General features: G+C 35.7%; 1 protein-coding gene across 4 annotated transcripts; it reads left to right on the top strand.

The window, feature by feature from the left end:
- The first annotated feature begins 113 nt into the window (after nucleotides 1–113).
- Nucleotides 114–10,512, top strand: GPR15 (G protein-coupled receptor 15). Of its 4 annotated transcripts, none has more exons than XR_006818050.1 (2): nucleotides 114–316; nucleotides 1,800–2,176. XR_006818050.1 is itself a non-coding variant. In XM_046002778.1 (2 exons), the coding sequence occupies exon 2, from the start codon at nucleotides 8,007–8,009 to the stop codon at nucleotides 8,925–8,927; it is 921 nt and encodes a 306-aa protein (XP_045858734.1). In that variant the 5' UTR covers nucleotides 114–316; nucleotides 7,957–8,006; the 3' UTR covers nucleotides 8,928–10,512. The 4 variants fall into 4 exon arrangements, 2 of the variants coding, with proteins under 2 accessions (XP_045858734.1, XP_045858733.1); XR_006818049.1 differs by having other exon boundaries at nucleotides 1,797–2,176; XM_046002778.1 differs by lacking the exon at nucleotides 1,800–2,176 and adding an exon at nucleotides 7,957–10,512.
- Nucleotides 10,513–22,146: the final 11,634 nt, after the last annotated feature.

The raw sequence follows: 22,146 nt of genomic DNA, 5'->3' as shown, positions 1-22,146 counted from the left end.
TAGGCCCGGGGCCGTGGGGGCTTGTGGGAGTTGTAGGAAGGACAGAAGGAAAACTGCGGGAGGCGGCGGACCGCATTTCTGGCCTCGCGCGCAGTGCATTGTGGAGGATGTAGTTCGACTCCGGAGCGAAAGGAGGTGCTGCGCCAAAGTTGTGGGCTGATGGAATCGTATGTACCATGGAGAAGGACCAAAGGTCTTTAAAGTAAGACGACCTGTTTCTGGTCACGGCTAGTCATTGATTGTGACTTATATAACAGGTTTTCCAGTCCTGTGCTTTCCTGTCACACACCCTACCTCTAAACACGTCAACAACAATGTGAGTATACTTTTGAAATATCAACCTATTTATTTCCTCTCACAACCTCACTTCCATTGAAGCGATAGTCTTTCTGGTTTTATTGCTAAAGTTTAGACTAAGAAGGATGTGACTTGACGGTATCCATGTAGAATGTAATGACACTGTTTGGGTTTCATATAATTTATGTTAGTGGCTGGTTTTTGTTTTGTTTTTTTTTTAACGGCAAGTGATACTAATTTTCTATGTATTGTGCTTAAAGTTTCATTTTAAAATCAATTTCAGTTAGTTAACCTATTCAATTATAATAATACTGAGGCTACAAGACATGTCAAAAAACATTAATTTAAAAAATTGTTTATGTAGTATGGAAAAGACTGAATTTGGGGAACATGGCCTTTAGCAAATAAGGTCACTGACAGCCTCAGAATTCGCAGATGGCCATGTGTTCACAGCATTAACAGAATGACTCTAAGCCTTCAAGTATCACACAGAAATTCATTGATAGAAAACAGAGAGATCTTTGCACACATGTGGATGCATGAACATAGCCTAGGACCAGTAAATGATAGGTTTCTCAACAGAGACCTACAGAGACCGCTAACTCAAGGACTAGAAAAGCTCTCAAACTCTATGCCATCCCCAGATGTCTTGGAATTTAGCTCAAAGTTGATATTAAGTTTTTACCACTCTGACAGATTGAAGGCATGGTATCTGTTTTTCTGTAGTTCTATGTCTTTTGCCTCGGTTGGTAAACGGATATTCATATCCAGTGCATAAATAAAATAAAGTAATAGCCAAATACAATATTCAAATATGACTGGATTTTCATGTAGAATACCTGATCAAAGGAGAACTTTGTCAGGCACCAACTAGAGAAACTAGTGGAAATTATTAAATTTACTAATACAATAATTACATATTATAATATATAATAATTACAAATTATTAATGTGCAATTTGACTCCTAAATTCATTCATGCACCAGGAAATATCTTTATCCATTGGCCTTCTTTAGAAATCCCCTACCTCCAGAACTACCTCTGTGATGAAGTCACATGGTAAATAAACCCAGGTAAAAGGGAAGTCTGAAAGAGGAAGAGAAAGACAACACCTTAATTCATAGTCAAGGAAACTGAGGACAGAGTGAATAACTGACTTATCAAGCTTGAATAATAGGGTGCACTGACTAGATTTGTGACATTGGACAACTTAGTTAACCTCTTAAATCTTGGTTTTATTTTCTCCAAAATATGAATATTGAAAATATTACCTATTCCAAGTGACCACAGTGAGGATTAAATGAAAAAATGCATATAAAATGCCTAGCCCAGGGCCTGTGGCATATATGAAACAATCATTAAATTTTAGTATTTTCAAATATCTGTTGAATATCGATAATGTTTGGCTAGGGTCACTATAAACAGCATCCAAAAGCCTCTGATTCCCCTAGAAGCTGGAAGTAAGCCATTTATAGAGGTACGTGTTCTCCTCTCTTCAGCAGGTTTTCAAACCTCTGGACCAACTGCAATTGACCAGGAAAGACTTGCAACAACCAGATTCCCAGGCTGGGTTCAGAGGATACATAAATCTTCATGATTCAGGAGGTCGGTGTTTCTTGGGAAACCTGTAAAGGAGGATGCCGCTGGGCATGCATCAAGTCTGCATAATGCATAGAAAACACTCAAGACACATTTCACTTACAATTTAGCATGGACTTGGACGTGTCTGTGTGTTTGAGGTTGTGACAATCTTGCCCACTCAGCACAGAGGGCTTGAACTGCCTCATGACACCAGTACCACTTCTCATTTATCTCTGCATTTTGAATGTTTTCTATTTTGGGTGCTTGCTTGTTGTGTGGGCAAAATAAATCCTTAAAAATTAATGGAGTTAAATTCTGCTTCCTTTCCTTACTCTGCTCCTCGGGAAACAGTAGCTGGCCTGACATATTTTCACAAGTGTTAAGGATGATTTAGTGCAACCAAGTACAGATTATGAAATTTAGATTTAAAAATAAACTTGAACTAGATCTCTGGCTTAATTTGTTAATTATGGTTCTAGTTTCACCAGGAAGGTGTTATGGTTACAGTACATTTTAAATAAATACAATAACTGAAAATCTAGATATACAGGTATTGTAACTTATTTATGTTACATGTTTATGTGATGACTCCTTGTGTGAGAATTCCCTTCAATAACAAATTCCCTTATATACTTAAATATTATTTTTAATCACACCTTTTGTAGAAACTGAAAATTATCTTAAGAAAGATATATCTACATTATGTTTTTCTCCTACAATTTTATCCTGGTTGTTTCCTTATAAACTTTGGAATGCAAAAAGGAGAAAAATAGAAATATATGCAAGCTGTGGGTTCCAATCAACAGCCTTCCTCAGGAAATGTCTCAATCTTTGAATTTCCTTGTGCTGATTCACTTTAGGACAATGGCGAAATTAAAGAAAAGGCAGATAGAAAAGTGCATCTAGAATGGCTTTCCTTTTAGCAATTCCTGTCAAATTCTGCACAGAGTAGTGAACTATAGTTGTTTAGATGTCCATGCTTCTGAAGGACAGTGAATGGACCAAATGTAGGTGAGAAGTTTAAATCATCCTCTATTTTAATATCATCAATGTGAGTCTTTAGCAAGTGACTCCTTCTGAGTCCCAGTGTCCTCATTCATAAAATGGATATACTGGATGATCAGTAATATCACTTGAAACTCTAAAATTTTCTATTCATAATTCCAGAAGAAGAATAACGTAACTCCAAAATGTGGTTGTCATAGAGCCACATGTTTAAGTTTCACTAGGAAATTCACGTATTCTACACTTCCAGCCTAGGAAGTACAAAAAGACAGAGAGAGTGGGAAATGCAGATGGATAAGGAAAACAAGGAAATCTCTATGCTTCTGATTAGAAAAGATACAGCAACCCAGGCCTTTGTTGTTCCAATGACAAACACTAATCATGGAAAATGGAAGCTGTCGAGGAAGTTTGTGAAAAGAAACCATTGGAAATAACTCAAAATTCAAGCATAATTGAGTCCAGATCTACAAATATTAATTGGCTCTCCGTCATATGCCAGACATTGTGCTGGATACGGGGAATACCAATATAAATAAGCACAATTTTTGTGATGCACAACCTAAATCCAGATTAAATCGACTTACAAAGAAGCCTAAAGTGTGTGTGCCTAAAATCGGAACAACACCTTTGTTTATGTCAGTATGAGGGACCAAAGGAAGTAATCTAATAAGTGAAGTGGGGGAAGACCCTGATAACAGCAAATACATGCCATTTAGTCTGGCATGATATATTACTTTATATTACACAACACTCACTGACTGTCCAAATAAAAAAATCAGACTCTTAGAAGATAAACAGATCTCTTAAACTGGTCTGTTTAAATGCTTATGCCCTTTATGATACTCAAGTAAGAAATGGACAAGAGAATGTTTCAAACGAATATATGATCACTCTGACCAATAAGATCAATGAAAAACAAATACTTCGCTTCATAATCTTTGTCACTTATTCAGGAACATATCAGTAGAGCATATGCATAGAGATTTCTTTCTGCTACGCTCTTTGCTCTATAATCTGATTAATCCCTTCCTAATATGTGGGGGAAAGCAGAAATAATATACAATAATGCCAGTTATGGTTGGCTGTACTCACACAAAACCTTTAGCTGACTTGTGAAGCACAGTCTGCAAGTAACCACTAAAGGCCGTGTGACACATAATATATTCCCTTGAGCAGGTATCTCAGTGAACAACACCTTGCTCTTTCCCCATCTTCAACACTTGACCCAATTCTGCACATATCTCAGGAATTGAAATGCAAGACAGGGAGGGCCCCGAAGTCTAAGTCAATTCTGAAAATTTTGTGAGAACCAGACTAGAAAATTGCTAAGAAGTTCAAGTTTAGAGGCACCTGGGTGGCTCAGAGGGTTAAGCCTCTGCCTTCGGCTCAGGTCATGATCTCGGGGTCCTGAGACCAAGCCCCACATCGGGCTCTCTGCTCAGCGGGAAACCTGCTTCCCCCCTCTCTTTCTGCCTGCCTCTCTGCCTACTTGTGATGTCTCTCTCTCTCTATGTCAAATAAATAAATAAAATCTTAAAAAAAATTAAGTTCAAGTTTTTTTTAATTTATATTCAGTTAGCCACTATATAATACATCATTCGTGTCATATATAGACTTCAGTAATTCATCAGTTGCATATAACACCCAGTGCTCATCCCATCATGCACCCCCCCTTAATGTCCATCACCCAATTACCCCATCCCTCCCACGAGAAGTTCAAGTTTAGAGGTGATGTGAAGAAAAGCCAAAATAATAGTGAAGCATAACATATAAAGTTGGTTAAGATATATAAATTAGAGCAGTGATTCTAAACTTTAGTGTAATAGAGTCACCTTGGAGGCTTATTAAATATAATATCTTGGAGTCCACTCCAAATGATTCTGACTCAGTAGATCTGAGACAGGGTTCAGAAAGCTACAATTTGGGAGTCACCCCTGGTGATTCTAATGGGGGAAATGTGGCCTGGCATCCACTGGTTCAAAACAATGGCTTTAAGAATCCAAAAAAGACTTCAGTTGGTAATTCCTATGCTAGAGACAATGCAGAGATAATGGATGGTCTCTCCCTTCAAGGGGCTCATGATCAGCTTAGGAGGTCAGAGATCAAAACAATTAACCATATGAAGTGAGGTAATAAGAACTTAATAAGTAGTATTGTAAAAGTTCTTAAAGAACACAAAGGTGGAAGCAATTATCCCTGCCAGGGATGGAAAACATAACATATAAAGTTGAATATAAAGTATATCTATGTACTTGTATGTAAAATAAGGAAGGTTAAGCATTTTTTTTTCTGGAAAAACAATTATTAAAAGTGAGCATGTGTGTTGTCATTCAGTTATTAATATTTACATCTTACTCTTTTTTTTTTTTTTATCATCGCCTTGTTCTTGCTGCCTTTTCATAGGTTTATAATATCCAGTGTTGTTTCTGAGTTTTGGTCTTGTCTACTTAGTTATTTGTTGTTAGTATCCTCATGTTTATTTCAAAAAAAAAACATTCAAAGTTCTAAAATGACCGTTACACTAAGCTTATTTAGAACGATGACTTCCCCTACTTTATCTAGTTGGCTTTTATTGTGGGTTCTGTCTTATAATAGCTTTGCACTCCGAGTTATTAAAAGCCCAGGACTATGCTATTTGTTCCCTTTTTGCCTCAAAACACTTAATCTGTTTTCTGACTTGGGTCCAAGGATAGTTTTGATACATGGTAGATACTCTCACATTGCAACATTCTACCTTTAACTATCATATTCCAAAGTAACTGTATTTATGATAAAGCAAAACATTTGGTCTACAGCTGCTTCAAAGTTTAGTGAAGTCAGATTTACTATAGTTTACACCAAGCCAACAACTTTTGACTGCTGAAAGAAAATTTAAGGCTGACAGAATAAATATAAGCCAAACGTTTTCCTCCAGAGTATGAGCATAAACTTTATTCCATTTTATAACACATTTATGTGGAATTCTGGAGACACGAGAAAAATAGATATAGATATAGAGAGACATATATAGATGTAGTGTTTCAATATTCTATGTTTACCCCATCAATCCTAGTCAAGTAAATATTGTCCTACTTCAAACTATTTGACAAAATGAATTTATTCTATTAAATATATAAGGCTTACTCAGTGGGAAAGATTTCTATCCCAGAAATGTCAAAGCATTAATTAGTTTCTCTCATCTGCAGCCTATACTTAGGGAAGGATACATACCCCTGAACAACACAGAGCTGGCAGGAACACAAAAGGAGGCAGAGCCAAGTCATAAATCAAATTCCAAGTGACTTTCTGGGACTGCCCCCAGATCAGGGGAGCCCTCATCCTTCCCTGCCCTACACACACTCACACATCTGAGACTGAGGTAGCATTAGAACACATCAGGAAAAAGAGCAGAATCACTCTTTTCAATATATTAATTATGGGATAAATAAAAATTCAGTAGAAAGGACTTACATGCTTATCAATGGTGTTTTTATCCACTGGCATACATTTTTCTATGCAATAGTAATATCAACCTGAAACTGGAAATTTGGCAATGAAGTGAGGTGGAGGGAAAGAGAGAAGGAAAGAGCCTTGAGCTACGTTGGCCAGTAAAAATTGTAAGTGAATGGAGTCTGTTTCAGAATTTATATTTCACCATAGTTTTCCATGTAGAAAAAGGAATAGGTGAGAGAAAAATAGGATAGGATCCCTCTGATGTTAGCCTGTTTCTCAAGTGTTTTGAAGGAACCCCAAATCTTTCTTTTATCATGCCTGAACCAGCAACTCCTTTATAATGTCACTTACTAGAGGTCTGTCTCTTGCTAGGTCAGTAATCCCCAATGTGAAGCTCACTAATGTGTGAAGGTACTTTAAAAAAAAAGTCATAGTTCAAGAGCTAAAAAATCACTGCTACGAGGTATGAAGAAGAGAAGATCAGAGGGGACCTAGAGTCTGTTGAAGGATAATTATTTGAAGATTAGTAGAGAGCAAGTCTCCTAATCAAGGATTTTAAATCTAATAAAAAGGAACTTCATTGGTTGAATTACAATAGCAGATAAGGGTGTAAAAATTGCAATTTTTAAACCTGTGCCTGTCAGCTACGTAACTAACAAAAATGCCTACAGTTGAACTGAAGGAATACATACTTGCTAATTATACTGAATCATGAAACCCAGAGTTTTCCTAATTAATTCAAGTAAACTAGCATTTCCAAAGCACCTATGCTGTGTAAGGTACTGTGCTAATGACAATGGAAATTTTTACACTTTATAACAACAGCACAAGACGTATTCCCAGTTTCTGGAGGACTTTTTAAACTTATTGAACAAAACAATATTAATTATGCATGAACCAAAAGAGCCAAATAAGTGTAAAGAATCTCATACCCTAATTGGAATCATTATGTTTACTGCAGATGTGGATGTGTATGATTTAGGGAATTACTAATTCCCTCTTTCTGCAGTGAGAGACTATTTTCCTCGCTTCGATGTAAATAAAAGGAGTATCTTTGTCACCATCACCTTTAAAAATCTAAAAGAAAGTATCTTGTATGTGTAACAGAAAGTTAGATCAAAAGGATTGTCAGTGTCAGAAAAGCGAAAGATATGTTTAAAGTGGGTAAGGGAAAAACAGTTAATGTGTTTTTTAAATATCTGGATTTAGAGAAAAAAACAGTATCTTCAAGACAGAAGTCAAAAAGCACCCCAGTCTCCAGGGCAAATGCAAATAAAGAAAACCACAACCACAACCACCAAACACCAATCAGGGTGGTGTTCCTTGTAGGCCCTTTCTGAGGATTGGTAGAAACTGCATTTTTTTCATCTCTGTTTTTATGCTTGTCCCAAGATCTTTTAAGGGGTGGGGTGGTGCGGGTGGTGGGGTAGAGGCAGCCAGTAGATAAAAGAAGCCACCTGTGATTTTGAAAATGTATACAAAAACTTCCTAGATAAAGAAATACCAGATTTGGCAGCCAATCTTTAGCAATGGACCCAGAAGCAACCTCGGTTTATTTGGATTATGTCTACGCTACCAGCAAAAATCCTGATCTTGAGGACACCCACTCCCATGTTCCTTATACGTCGATCTTCCTTCCAGTCTTTTACACAGCTGTGTTCCTGACTGGCGTGTTGGGGAACCTCATCCTCATGAGCGCCTTGCATTTCAAACGGGGCAGCCGAAGACTGATTGACATCTTCATCATCAACCTGGCCGTGTCTGACTTCATTTTTCTTGTCACATTGCCTCTCTGGGTGGATAAAGAAGCTTCTTTAGGACTGTGGAGGACAGGCTCCTTCCTGTGCAAAGGCAGCTCCTACATGATCTCAGTCAACATGCACTGCAGTGTCTTCTTGCTCACCTGCATGAGTGTTGACCGCTACCTGGCCATCATGTGTCCAGCCGTATCCAGGAAATTCAGGAGGAGAGACTGTGCATATGGAGTTTGTGCCAGCGTCTGGTTTATCTCCTGCCTGTTGGGTTTGCCTACTCTTCTGTCCAGGGAACTCACCCTGATTGATGATAAGCCATACTGTGCAGAGAAGAGGGCTACATCCACGAAACTGACTTGGGCCCTGGTGGCCTTAATTTTTACCTTCTTCGTCCCTTTGGTGAGCATTGTGACCTGCTACTGTTGCATAACAAGGAAGCTGTGTGTGCATTACCAACAGGCGGGAAAACATAACAGAAAGCTGCGGAAATCCATAAAGATCATCTTTATTGTCGTGGCAGCTTTTGTCTTCTCCTGGCTGCCCTTCAATACTTTCAAGCTCCTGGCCATTGTCTCTGGGCTGCAGCAAGAAGTCCACTTTTCATCAGCTTTTCTCCAGCTGGGCATGGAGGTGAGTGGGCCTTTGGCATTTGCCAACAGCTGCATCAACCCTTTCATTTACTATATCTTTGACAGCTACATCCGCCGGGCCATCGTGCACTGCTTGTGCCCTTGCATGAAGAACTATGATTTTGGGAGCAGCACGGAGACATCAGATAGTCACCTCACTAAGGCTCTCTCCAACTTCATTCATGCAGAGGATTTTGCCAGAAGAAGGAAGAGGTCTGTATCACTCTAAAAGGGACTGTGACATTTCAATCTCAGTTCATGATTGGAGAGTTAATTGGTGTCAGCAACAAAGAAAGAGGAAAAGTATTGCTGATACCATTCATAGTGCTTCATAAATACAAGAAGAGTTTATTTTTAAAGAGATGACTGAAAAGTCCCTGTGTTCATGGGTATGATTGTGTCATATGCTGGTTTGGGGGTTTGGGTTTTTTGTTTTTGCTTTTATTTTTCTTTTTTATTTTGGCTGAGTGGACTTCTTTGACTCTTGTCAATCAAGTTCACAAGGCAAAATACAACTCCTATGGTCCTTGAACTCTGACAGAAAGGTTCTGCTTGGACCAGTTCCTTTCTTCAGGATTGCTTATGTACGTTCAGGCCTTTTCCTCCCTCAAGAACTGTGGTGCCTTGATCCACACCACCCTTCATATTGGGCTCCAATTGGACTACATCTGAATGATTCTGCCCACTTTCATCTAGTGAGAAAAGTGGTAACAATGCAGGTAGCAAAAATTATACCTGTACCCTGTAATTAATTGTTACTGAGTAATAAATTAAGAGTCTGGCCTTAATCTTTACAAGTTTGTATAGTAATTCTTCACTGTTTTCCAATGTTATCTTTCACCTTTTGCCATTCACAATAACTTAAGACTGGCAAAAAATTCATGGGAGTAAAATCATTCTATATTGTGTTTATGAATCAGGACTTATTTTATCACATTCTCTTCCAGAATATCTTAACAAGGGAGCATCGGGCAAAGTTCGACATTTATTTTCCTTGTAAGATATATTGGTAAAAATATATCTCATTATGATGGATAGTAACTATTTTTCAATAGAGTTTTACTATGTTCTTTGTTTTCATTGACTTCATAAATTAGGATATGACTTTGCTTTAATAACATGTTTTTAATTACCCAGTTATTTAGTTATCAAATGAAAATGTTACTGCTAATATAATTGGAGATCATCAAATGCTTAGCTACAGCTCATGTGGATTATCGTTTTGTCTTTTAATTAAAAATATTAGTGCTACACATTCCCTATGGCATCATTTGTGTGGTGTATATAATTTTTTGACTTGATTCAGTAATATAGGAATATAGGATGCTCTGTATTCAGCTGAAGTTAAAAATCCATAATGAAGATACTACTGGTATTATATATATATATATACACATTTTTCCAAGCCCAGAGACTTTCCTGAACTCTTCCACCTAAGAAATATTTATTAAGTCTACTTGTACCTGTATTCCTTTTAAAGACTCTGAAGTGAAAAACATGTAATTAGCAGCAACCACAAAAGGCTTTGCTGCAAAAAACATACTATTGTAAACATCTTTTGATTCAAGAGAAAATGGGTTATGTTTTGACCTTTAGTGTTGACTCAAATGAATTACTATGTACATCTAAATATTGGGTTTGAATATCAGAGAAAGCTTAGAATCTTTTCAGAGATCAAGTAATTCAAGTTCATCCTATGTATATTTCACATTAAGAGAAATCTCAAATTATTGGGCATATTCTTATAATCTATTTGGAAGTTGAAAATATAGTTTTTGGTTTTATAAATCAGTTAATTTGTTAATTTCTTTTAAACTTTTATCAAATAAAAATATAATTTCTTTATATACATATTCTATCTTATATTAATTTCTATCAACACATTACTATTAATATTGATATTATAACAGCCTTTTAATACTTTTTCATAAATACAGAAAAAAGGACTAAATCATAAGAAAGAAGTTTTCTTAGAAAACTTCAAAACTGAATTCAAAACAATTAAATATATCTCCAAATGTTAAACAAGAACAAAATATAGAAGGGAGAAGACATCTGCTTTTTAAAAAGAAATCAGCAAAAGCACTATTACCAATCAGGAAAATAAGTGTCCTTAAGAAATGCTACTTTAAAAAAATAGCTCGGGGCACCTGGGTGGCTCAGTGGGTTAAAGCCTCTGCCTTCGGCTCAGGTCATGATCCCAGCATCCTGGGATCGAGCCCCACATCGGGCTCTCTGCTCAGTGGAGAGCCTGCTTCCCTTCCTCTATTTCTCTGCCTGCCTCTCTGCCTACTTGTGATCTCTGTCTGTCAAATAAATAAATAAAATCTTAAAAATATATATTTATTAAAAAAATAGCTCAATCAATCAGGTAAAGTGTTAGGAAAAGAAAAAAAATGGGTTATTAGAAATGTTGGGTCACTGAACAAATCATTTTAATCATTCATATCTAAGGGTATTTGGTAATATCTAAGTCTATAGAATTTTCAAGGATATTATAAGACTCATAAATATAAAGGTTTTTTAAAATCTTGAGTTAAAAATTATCATATAAAGCTATTGGGTTTCTAAAGTGTTGCTTTAAAATTTTCAAACTAAAAGTGTTCCTGGATGTCTCAGTTGGTTGAGTGTCTGCCTTCGGCTCAGGTCATGATCTAGGGGTCCTGGGATCAAGTCCAGGTTGGGCTTCCTGCTCAGATGGGAATTCTCTTCTCCCTCTGCCCCCTCTTACCCATCCCCATGTCCCCTGCTCCTGTGTGCATTCTCTCTCTCTCTCAAAGAAATAAAATCTTAAAAATAAAATTATATAAAATTTCCAAACTGGAATATCAAGTGACAATCACTCTCATTTAACAAAGATTAAGAATCTGTCCTACTTCTGTTTCATCCCTTTAGTTTTTTCTGGGAATATATAAAACAACACTGAAGAAAAATATATTATTGTACTTCTTTTTTTTTTTTTTTTTAAGATTTTATTTATTTATTTGACGGAGAGAGAGATCACAAGCAGGCAGAGAGGCAGGCAGAGAGAGAGGAGGAAGCAGGCTCCCTGTGGAGCAGAGAGCCTGATGCGGGGCTCGATCCCAGGACCCTGAGATCATGACCTGAGCTGAAGGCAGCGGCTTAATCCACTGAGCCACCCAGGCGCCCCTTATTGTACTTCTTAATATCTTAAGTACATATGCTAATTTTGTACATTAGAAAATCTTACGTGTTGTATATTCATAATGTTCCAATGATGGAAGGAGAAATGGACATAATTTTACAGATAGAATAACTCTGATAGTAAAAAGTTCGAAACTTGGGAGCACCTGGGTGGCTCAGTGGGTTAAAGCCTCTGCCTTCGGCTCGGGTCATGATCTCAGGGTCCTGGGATGGAGCCCTGCACGGGGCTCTCTGCTCCACAGGGAGCCTGCTTCCTCCTCTCTCTCTGCCTGTCTTTCTGCCCAGTTGTGATTTCTCTCTGTCAAATAAATAAATTTAAAAAAAAAAAATTTGAAACTTGATTAAGTTGGTATGTCATACATGAATTCCTGGGGTAGGAAATGTAATTTACATTATAATAGCCTTAAAAGGTTATTATAAATTATATGGTTATAATTTATAAATCATTATAAATCATATATTATAAAATACATGGTTGTAATTTATATTATAAATTACATATATAATTTTACAGATTTTTAAACCATAATATTTCCACATTTTTAATACAAATTTATTTATATGCATATATACATACAGATACATGTAGAAACATAGCCTATCAAGATTTTTATTATCTCAAATTACTCTGAGGACTACTTGATGGTAATTTCATGTCATTATTAAAACAAATCAGTATACATTGCCATTAATTTTTCTAGAAAGTTAATCTGACAGCCTAACAATCATGCCTTGCCAGTTATATCTAAAGTTAGAAAAACAAAACAAACATTAATAAGAGTAAATATATGAGGAAATCACTGCAGAGTAACCTTATTTATTGTCATTTGTCTAAGTGGTCCAAACCCAGGACTTTAACAACAAATATAAAAGCACAGTCATCTCCCAAGCATTTCTCAAGCAATTTTTCTTGAACTTACCACAGAAAAGCTCTCCAAGAAAGTGTGTACGAGATGTCATCAAATAACTTATAATTAATTTTCAAATCGACGTACTCAAGGCGCACACAGTCACAAGCACATATTTACTCCATTTGGGCCATACTGAGAAACCAACCAACCTGACGCTTCTGGAAGTCCCATGATTTGTGCACTGTAAAAAGTCAAAATCACCTATGAGTGAGACTAACACTAGTGAGAGTAACGGTCTTAAAGGAAATCTATGTGCGTGACTGAAGGTAGAATATTACTAGGGGTCACAAGTGAGTTTTTAAATAGATGCAGAAATGTACAGGATGGTGGTGAGCTGAGTGAAAGAACTCTTCTATGATTCATCTCGACTCCTTCAATCATTCTCTATACCCCCTGGCAATCTCAAAAGTGAGAAATGACTTGTCAGTCGTGCATGCCACGATCAGTTTTCCTGCAGAGTTCATTCAGAGAAGTTAAGCCATATTAAAATAATAACAAATTTTCCTGCAAAAGAGCCACTGGTATAGCCAGGGAGTGATATGATGGCATTCAGCACCAGACAGAAGTGCCAGGAAAAAAAGCAGGAGGATAATTCCAACCATCCGAATATCTGTAAATGGTTATTGGATTTTGCCTTCCACAGAGATTGGTATGGATAGGACTGTCTGTTGCAAATGCTGCGTCTTGTTTTAAATTCTTTCCTTTGAGTCAACATTCTTTGTTTTTATCAAGTCTATGAGTAAACAGTTATGACTAGCCTTTACATAAGTGTACAGGGAAAAACTGTAGTACCGGTTACCTGATTGTACACAGCAGATACAAAAATCCACCTGAGAATGAGCTAACTCATCGCTTCTTGTTGTCTTTGTCATCTGCTTAGTAGAGTTACATTTCTGAAGTATGAAAATGGGAATTGCATCCTAAGACTGCATCATGCAACACTGAAAAGAAAACAAACAAACCTACTTTTAAATATCCAATGTGTCAAATTGTTAATGAAGTGAAGGCTCTTATGACGGGTTAAGTCACAGTAAAATATAAACTCAATGAAATGTCTATTTACTAATCTCAAAGTGGGGGGAAGTATTCTGTTAGTTGACTGATCTTATTAAGTTAAAAAGTTCTTGGTTTAAGTATGCGAGTAACAACTTTCTAATATCCAAAGGTAACTTTTAAATTACGATGGAACTTTTTTAAGTTGACTATATGTGATTAAGTTAAATTATGGTTAACTTAGGCAAGTCGCCGATTTAGAATTTATGATACAATGTTCATAATATTTTTATAATGCTCTACAGACCTAGTAAAAGATATCACCAATTTGACATCATTCAGAGACTTTCTTATTTGCGACTTGATTTACTAATTAGCTAGTTTCCTATCACTGCCATGTTAATAAGAGTTAGGCTTCATATACGAGTACTTTGTATGTCAACACTGATGGGACAAGACATTTTTATCTGCTGGCTCCTATGAGTTCTGATTGGAAAGATTTCACTTCCATATTACCATTAGTTCAAAATGAAATATAAATGGTTCTCCCTGCTAGAATACTTTATGATCTACACTGTATAAATTCACTCTTCCATTTGCTCTTAATTATATACAAGGCAGAAGACATAAATATTCTCGTGATGTTCTTTGATCAAATAAAATGTTATGCGTGACTATAGACTATATTAAATTTTTTAAAAATTTCCTGTGGCAGAGTCTTCAACAAGCAACTTTGTTCTTTTCCTTTTTGGAGGAAATCAAGTATTTAAGAACGTTGTATTACAAAACCTTTACAAATCTCTAAATTTGCAAATTCTAGAATAGCAGACCATTTACTTCATATAAATTTAAGAAGTGTAAACTATTCAGAGCTAAGGTATGATGTGTAAAAAATAAAGCAGAATTGAAAGGTCAATTCTGCATTTTTTACCTCATCCACCAGGTCATTTATTGCTCATCACATCATAGGTCAGTGGTTTAAATTTATGCCTTTTATGCCATAGACTTGTGGAGTTCCTTCAAAATAGTCAATAACTCAAAAATTACACTGTTCTTGCAAGGTGTCTATTGTACTCAATGTACTATGATAGTCCAGAATTTGTTGTTATAACTGAGGGATTCATAAATATGCCTAGAGCTGTCACTTTACAATACTACTCGCTCTTTCTCTCTCTCTCTCTCATACACACACACACACACACACACACACACACACACAAATACACGAACACATGCTGTACAAATGCAGTTAATAAGTACCTATTGGATCTTATTGTTAATATTGTCTAAAGTACTTGACAGAGTGCAATAAAGAAGAAAATAAAGAGAAGAAAACATATAGTAAAAAGGAAATACAAAGAAAAATGGCATATGTAAATATATCAACAATCACAACAAATTTATAAATGGATTATAATTCCCTATTAAAAGATGCAATAAATAGCCTGTTCCCACAGTCATGTACTATATACATACATAACTAATAGACTGTAGGATTTAAAGAGGTAACAGTAGAACTTGTTTCTTCATGAAATTTATAATCCCTACAGTTACCTGTTTTTTGAACCAAAGAATGAAGTACTGACACCCAAGAGGAGCTTGTTAGACCAGAGGCGGGGAGGGGGGATGGTGAAGTCAAATTGCTTTCTTTGATCCTTTCCAGTGTTTAGGGAAAGGCCCATGAACAGTCTTATACAAGTTACTTCATGTAACTGCCATTTTGTTATGGTTGTTTCTTAAAGAGTGTCACATTTCCTTAAAGAAATGTTCATATTGGTATCCCCAAATAAAAATACCTTTGTTGTTTTTAAAGACTCTCAGGTATAAATGATTATTTTAAACACGAGAATGCATATTAAATATTATTATGTTTAAATTTATTTTCAAATGACAAACTAAAATAAGATATGCAAAGTAGATAACTATACAAATCTTGCCCAAAGACATCGATTTAATGAGATGCCCTCTCACTTACCCTTCCTTTTAGACCAAAAACAAAACTGACAACTCAGGGGAGAAGTAGCAACTGAGAAATGAAACTTGACCCATGGTTTCATGTTTAGAGCAAAAGGAAAAAAGAAAAAAAAAAAGAGATTCAGGCCAATTAAAGGTAGACGGAGGTGGCTACTCTATTTTAATGGAAAAGATGTCATACAGTGCAGACCTAACTCATGTGCATTAATAAAAATGTTTAAAATTAGAAAATTAGTAAAGAATTGGAAAAAAGTAAATGCAAAACTGCATAACTTATACAGTGTTTAGGATTATAAACAACAGCAATTTCAATTCTATAATTCAAACATAGAAAAAAATACTACCAATAAACTTATGAAAATATTTAGCATGATAATCAAAGACAGCCAAATTAGAATAACAAAATACAATTTTTACCTAGTCAATGGGCAAAGACTTAAATGTTAAGTACTGAGTTGACCAGGTTTGGAGGTGTGAGGTATGGGCAAGATTCCCTCCACTGTCGACGGAGTATAAGTTGACTAAGCTGGAGAAAATTTAGAAACATGCATAAAAAGCAATTCTGCTTCTAGGATTTTCATGTAATCATGGAATATAATTGTATATGTAATTATGGCCCTATGTAAAAATATATGGACATGCATTTTTATTTCAGCATTGTCTGCAAAAGTAGAAAAGTGAAAATAACCTAAATGTCCACTGATTGAGAATTGACAGAATAATTAAGGTTCCTATACATACTTATAATGGAAGACTACATAACCTTTAAAAGTACTCTACCATGTACTGACATGAAAAAGATCTTCATAATAAATTAAATGAAATTAAGTTAAAAAAAAAAAGAGCAGGCTACAAAACAGTACTTACAGAATAATCACGTTTGCAACTATATCATTTACATTAGAATACAGGAATTCCAGAACCCTATAGAGCAAAATGTTAGCTTCGTTCCTCACTATGTAGTAAGGTAAAGGGGGATTTTTATTTGTGTTATTCCTTCTATTTTCTAAAAAGAATATGCATTAATTTTGCAGTAAGAAAATAAAGCTGAAGGTCGCCTGGGTGGCTCAGTTGGTTAAGCGACTGCCTTTGGCTCAGCTCATGATCCTGGAGTCCCAGAATCGAGTCCCGAATCGGGTTCCCAGCTCCACTGAGAGTCTGCTTCTTTCTCTGACCTTCTCCCCTCTCATGCTCTCTCACACTCTCTCTCTCAAATAAATAAAGAAAATCTTTAAATAAATAATAAATAAAAATAAAGCTGAATTTAGTTCAAGTTTTTTCTTTTAAAGATTTTTATTTATTCATTTGAGAGAGAAAAAGAGCACGAGAAGGGGAGAGAGGCAGAGGAGAAAGCAGACTCTCCACAGAGCAGGGAGTCCGATGCGGGGCTCAATCCCAGGAACCTGGGATTACGACCTGAGCCAAAGGCAGATGACCAACCATCTAAGCCACCCAGGCACCCCTCGTTCAACTTTTTAAAATGAAGTACACAAGTAAAAATAGTAGCTAAAAGTAAATTTGTTGTAAAATACTAATTCTGCATCATAGGTCCTCCAATTCTTCACTGTACTGTATTTCTGATTTCTGAACGAGTATAACCCCTACATTGGCCTTGAAACGTTCCCTTATAATTTAATGATTCTTTTCAATAGGGCCTTTCTGTTACCTGTACAAGTACCTGATTCCTTAAGAGTAACAATTTCAGAGTTGTAACACATTTAAAATTTTTAAATGGTGATCAGGGCTTGACCATTCCAACATTCATTCCCCATTTCCCAGGGCCCTCCCATAGCACAGCAGCACTGCAACCTGCCTCTGGAGTCACTGGTGGTCCGTCCCCTGGCTAAGGAGAAGAGAAGAGACATTCTTCATTCGTGTATATCTATATCCTTGTTCCAAATCAGGCCCTTGTGATTGTTGAACTAAGATGACCATTCTAGGAATATCACACCTTTGGCTAACATTAAGATGAAGAATTTTTACAAATATTAAATATTCCAGTTTTTAATATTATTTCTTTTGCTTCTAATATGTTGTAACTACGAGGGCCTGGAAACCTGTACCCACTTACACTTCATTTAGGAACACGCATCTTGACATTCTTGTTTAACTTTTTAGGTCATACTAATTGTATTACGATTAGAGAAATAAGTGGTATAGTAACTTTTACTCAATTCCTACTCAGTTGTAGGAATTGATTTGGACATTGGATATTGAATTGGACACTGATTTCCTATTTAAGTGGAAAACTTTTCTTTGGTGCAAATCCAATACTATTTGTAATAAAAAAAATAGTGATTCGCAGTTATAATCATGCGATAGTCAAGAATTCCTCCAGCCATTGCCAGGATACTGTAAGTCTTTTCACAAACTCCAAGCCTATATTTCATAGTAAATAGTAACTAATGTATATGACTCTGCACTTTTGAGAGGAAATGAGGAAATGGGTCAAGTAATTGGAAGATAAACTCTATAAAAACTAAGAAAATGCCAGAGCAATTAATAGTCTCTTTCTGGCACTACCTGGGAAGAGCAGAGCTAACTTAACTCAAACACCATGATATAAAACATTTAAATCACTAGCTTATAATATTCATCATGATATAGCTATGACTACAGAGAGAGTGATATAGCATTGTGGCTAAAGAACACAGATCCAAATTTGCTATCTATTATCTATAAATGTGAGCAAGTTTCTTAACATTCCTCTATTTCTCTCCATAAAATGCGGACAGTTATACTTGCCTTAGATGACGTCTACTCTAATTAATTAAAATGAGAATGTAAGGAATTTGGCACAGTATCTGGTACACATTAAGAGCTGGATGAAGGGTGCCTGGGTGGCTCAGTCGGTTAAGTGTCTGCCTTCCACTCGGGTTATGATTCCAGGATCCAGCACCATAGGCTCCCTGCTCAGCGGGGACTCTGCACTGCCCCCCCACTCGAGCTCTTTCTCTCTTGCTCTCTCTCAAATAAATAAAATCTGAAAGGAAAAAAAAGAGCTTGTAAATGACCATTGAGAAACAGCACCACTTTATAAATGAAGGAAATTGGATTCAAAGGAATCAGATTTCACATCATTCTTAATGAACTGGACTGAAAACAAAACTTTGATTTCAATGAAACCCAGGCCTACCTATGTGATTCCAAAACTTATGCTTTTTCCACTTCATATTTTTTATCCTCTGATTCCCAGATTCTTTCTTTAATGGATTCTGTTAACACCACAACCTTCCCTTGTTTTAGTTTATTCTTTCTATCTTTAATTACTTTTCAAATTCAAGCTCTATTTCTTATTTTTTTCTAACGCAAATATCTCAAATCACCAAACCCTTTACCTATTTATGGCTAACATAATGAAGATACTGTTCAAGGGAGGAAGAAGTCCACTTTATTGAAAATACAATCTCAAAAGAATATTTTCTTGTAACACATTTCCCTGAATGTGATCCCTTAATTGTGATTCATCAGAAATGACATCTTCTGGGGCACCTGGGTGGCTCAGTGGGTTAAGCGTCTGCCTTCAGCTCAGACCATGATCCTTGGGTCCCAGGGTCCAGCATCAGGCTTCTTGCTCAGTGGAGAGGCTGCCTCTCCCTCTGCCTGCCTCTCCCCCAGCTTTTGTTTTCTCTGTCTCTCTCTTACAAATAAATAAAAATCTGAAAGAAAGAGAGAGAGAGAGAAAAGAAAAGAAAAGAAAATTACATCTTCTATCCCTTCCAGTGGTCACTAAAAATCTGATATAGACAATCCAACATATACTGCATGTAAAGAAGGGACAGCTGTCTCTTTTCCTCCCTCTCACACCCAACCCCACATTAGAGGACAGTAGCATCTAAGACAGTGACCTCACAGGAAAACGTTTTCTTTTTTTACAGAGCATACACATACTAGGTAAGAATTATAGTCTCATATTCTTTCTTTTTCAAATTTTTTTTCTAGCCACCGATTTCTTATGATATTCCCAAAGCAAGAAGAAAAGAGAAATCCAGTGCCAAACTCCCACCATAGACTGTGTGCCTATAGACTATGTCCCCAGTACTGGTATCAGACACTGAAAGGTTCACCGTCTTATGAAATGCTTTTTGTTATGACAAGAAGCTGCACTCGCTTCTCTACGTGCAGAAAAATAGACAAGACTTGTCCTCTAGGAACCTCATTTATACTTTTTAGAAAACATGTATAAATTTGCATAAATGACTCCTGAATATTAGTAAGGATTTCCAAGTGGAGCTTTAAAAAAGAAAGGAGTTTTTCAAATTAGGAACATTATATACTGCCCCAAACATGTAAAATCTTGATTTAAAATTTATTTAAATAAGAAATAATATTATTTATTTAATAATATTTAATAATATTTAATTATTTAAATTAATATTTAATAATATTTAATAATATTATTTATTTAAATAAGAAATAGTATTTTTCCATTTTAAGAGGGTCAGTTAAGAATGTTCTGAAGTAAGATGACAATAAGGTCAATAATCCAATGACCACAATCTAGGAGAAAGGAAACATAATTTTTTAAGAATGAGAAAGCATAGTATTCAAGTATTAAACCTGCTATTTATTTTATAAGTATACATGTTTTTTGAGAATAATTATCTCAGCTTGCTTTATTTTGGAAATATATTAAAACGTTAACAATAGTTGTTTTAGGTAGTAGAACCAAGGACAATTTTATTTTTATTTTTAAATATTTTTATGCATGCTTTACATTTTTTCTAATGAATATGTATTTCTTTCTTAAACTAAAATAAAGGATGCTGAAATAAATGTCACATGCAGTATAAAGCATGCATTAATGTTTCAGCCCAATTTTATCTCTTCCTCTAAAGTCAAAACAGGATTTTTTTTTTTTAAATATCATGTTCAATTTTAAGTTTAATATCTGTAACTTTGGGATTTTTTAACTTTGGACAAAGTCTTAAAAAAACACAACCAAATCATATTTGTTCTCATATCAAGTGCAGCAAATCATTGTTCAGTTCAAAGCTTCCAATTTACTTATACTAAATTGGCTTGTTCATTAAGTCAAAGGTGAGGCTAGTTTGTGTGTATAGATGCAGTTCTTTAATCTTATTTAAAATACTTCAACTTTTCAATTAAGTGCAAATTAGAATTGATCGGATAATAGTTGACTATGAGTTTTACCGTTTAGTCCAAATGATCTATTTTAAAGATTTGCAAACAACATACTTCTCAAAAAGTGTAAATATTTCCAACTGAAAGATTTCTAAAATAAAAGAAACTAATTTTTTAAAATGAGCGATCAATGAGGAAAAATGTTGACTTTTAAAGCTTTTCTCTGTCACTTCGACTTTCCCAGAAATTTTTCTAGCTTTCAGAATGCCTAAACATTGTTCTCTAAGCACTCAAGGAAGGAGAACCACTGGCTTGATATTCATTTTCCATTGTAACAGTACAGCTCTGTTACCAAAAAAAATGCACAGGGCAGATGAGTTGTAACAAGTATCTGCAGTTCTTGGGGTGCCTGGGTGGCTCAGTCAGTTAAGCCTCTGCCTTCAGTTCATATCGTGATCCCAGGGTCTTGGGATCCAGCCCAGCCTCAGGCTCCGAGCAGGGAGTCTGCTTATCCCTCTTCCTCTGCCCCTCCCAGAGACTCATGCTCTCACTCATTCTCTCTCTCAAATAAATAAATAAAATTAAAAAAAAAAAAAAGTATCTACAGTTCTCATTTCAATGATTTTTAAAAACAGAGATTAAGAACGAGACCTATGTTTACAGAGTATTCATTTAGTGCCAAGGAACTGCTAAATGATTCGCATATGTTATTATGCTTAATCCAACCTGTGAGAAAACCTATCCAGTCCTCCTTCCTTTTCTTTTTCTTTTTCCACAGTGATCAGAGCTCTTTTTCAGTATGAGTCTTTCTCCCCAGCTTCTCTACCTTCTTCTCTCAATAAACCTCTTTCCTACTCCATGGGGTCTGCTTCTCTGCAAACTTGAGCTAACATATAAAGAAAAAAATTCTGAGAGAAAATATAAATTTCTAGGGTTAAAGAACCCTTTCGGAAAATAGTTTCTTTCAGACATGTCAAAGATGGAGCATGTTATACATTGGAATAACAAGTATTTTGTGCATGTTTATACTGTTAAAGTCACATGTTAAGCAGAGAATTGTAAAGATGTGCCTCTGAGAAGTATCTTGATTAGCTGTCTTAAAAAAAGTCCTCGATGACACCTCAGGTAATAGGTAGTAATACTTAGCTCTATAGTGATGGCTACTATTGTAGTCATCATTAGAGTTTATCTATTTGCACTTTTCTACTCTTTTCAACCTTTCACCCACATTCCTAGAAAATTAAAATGAAGAATACCCTCAAATAATGGAGTATTAAAAAACATGGTGTGATGTAGTAGAAAACATAAAGGCTCTAGAAT

Source organism: Meles meles, chromosome 4, assembly GCF_922984935.1.
Source record: "Meles meles chromosome 4, mMelMel3.1 paternal haplotype, whole genome shotgun sequence".
NCBI classification, from domain to species: Eukaryota; Metazoa; Chordata; class Mammalia; order Carnivora; family Mustelidae; genus Meles; species Meles meles.
The sequence above is the reverse complement of the archived record's forward strand: the minus strand, read 5'-3'. Positions and strand labels throughout refer to the sequence as shown.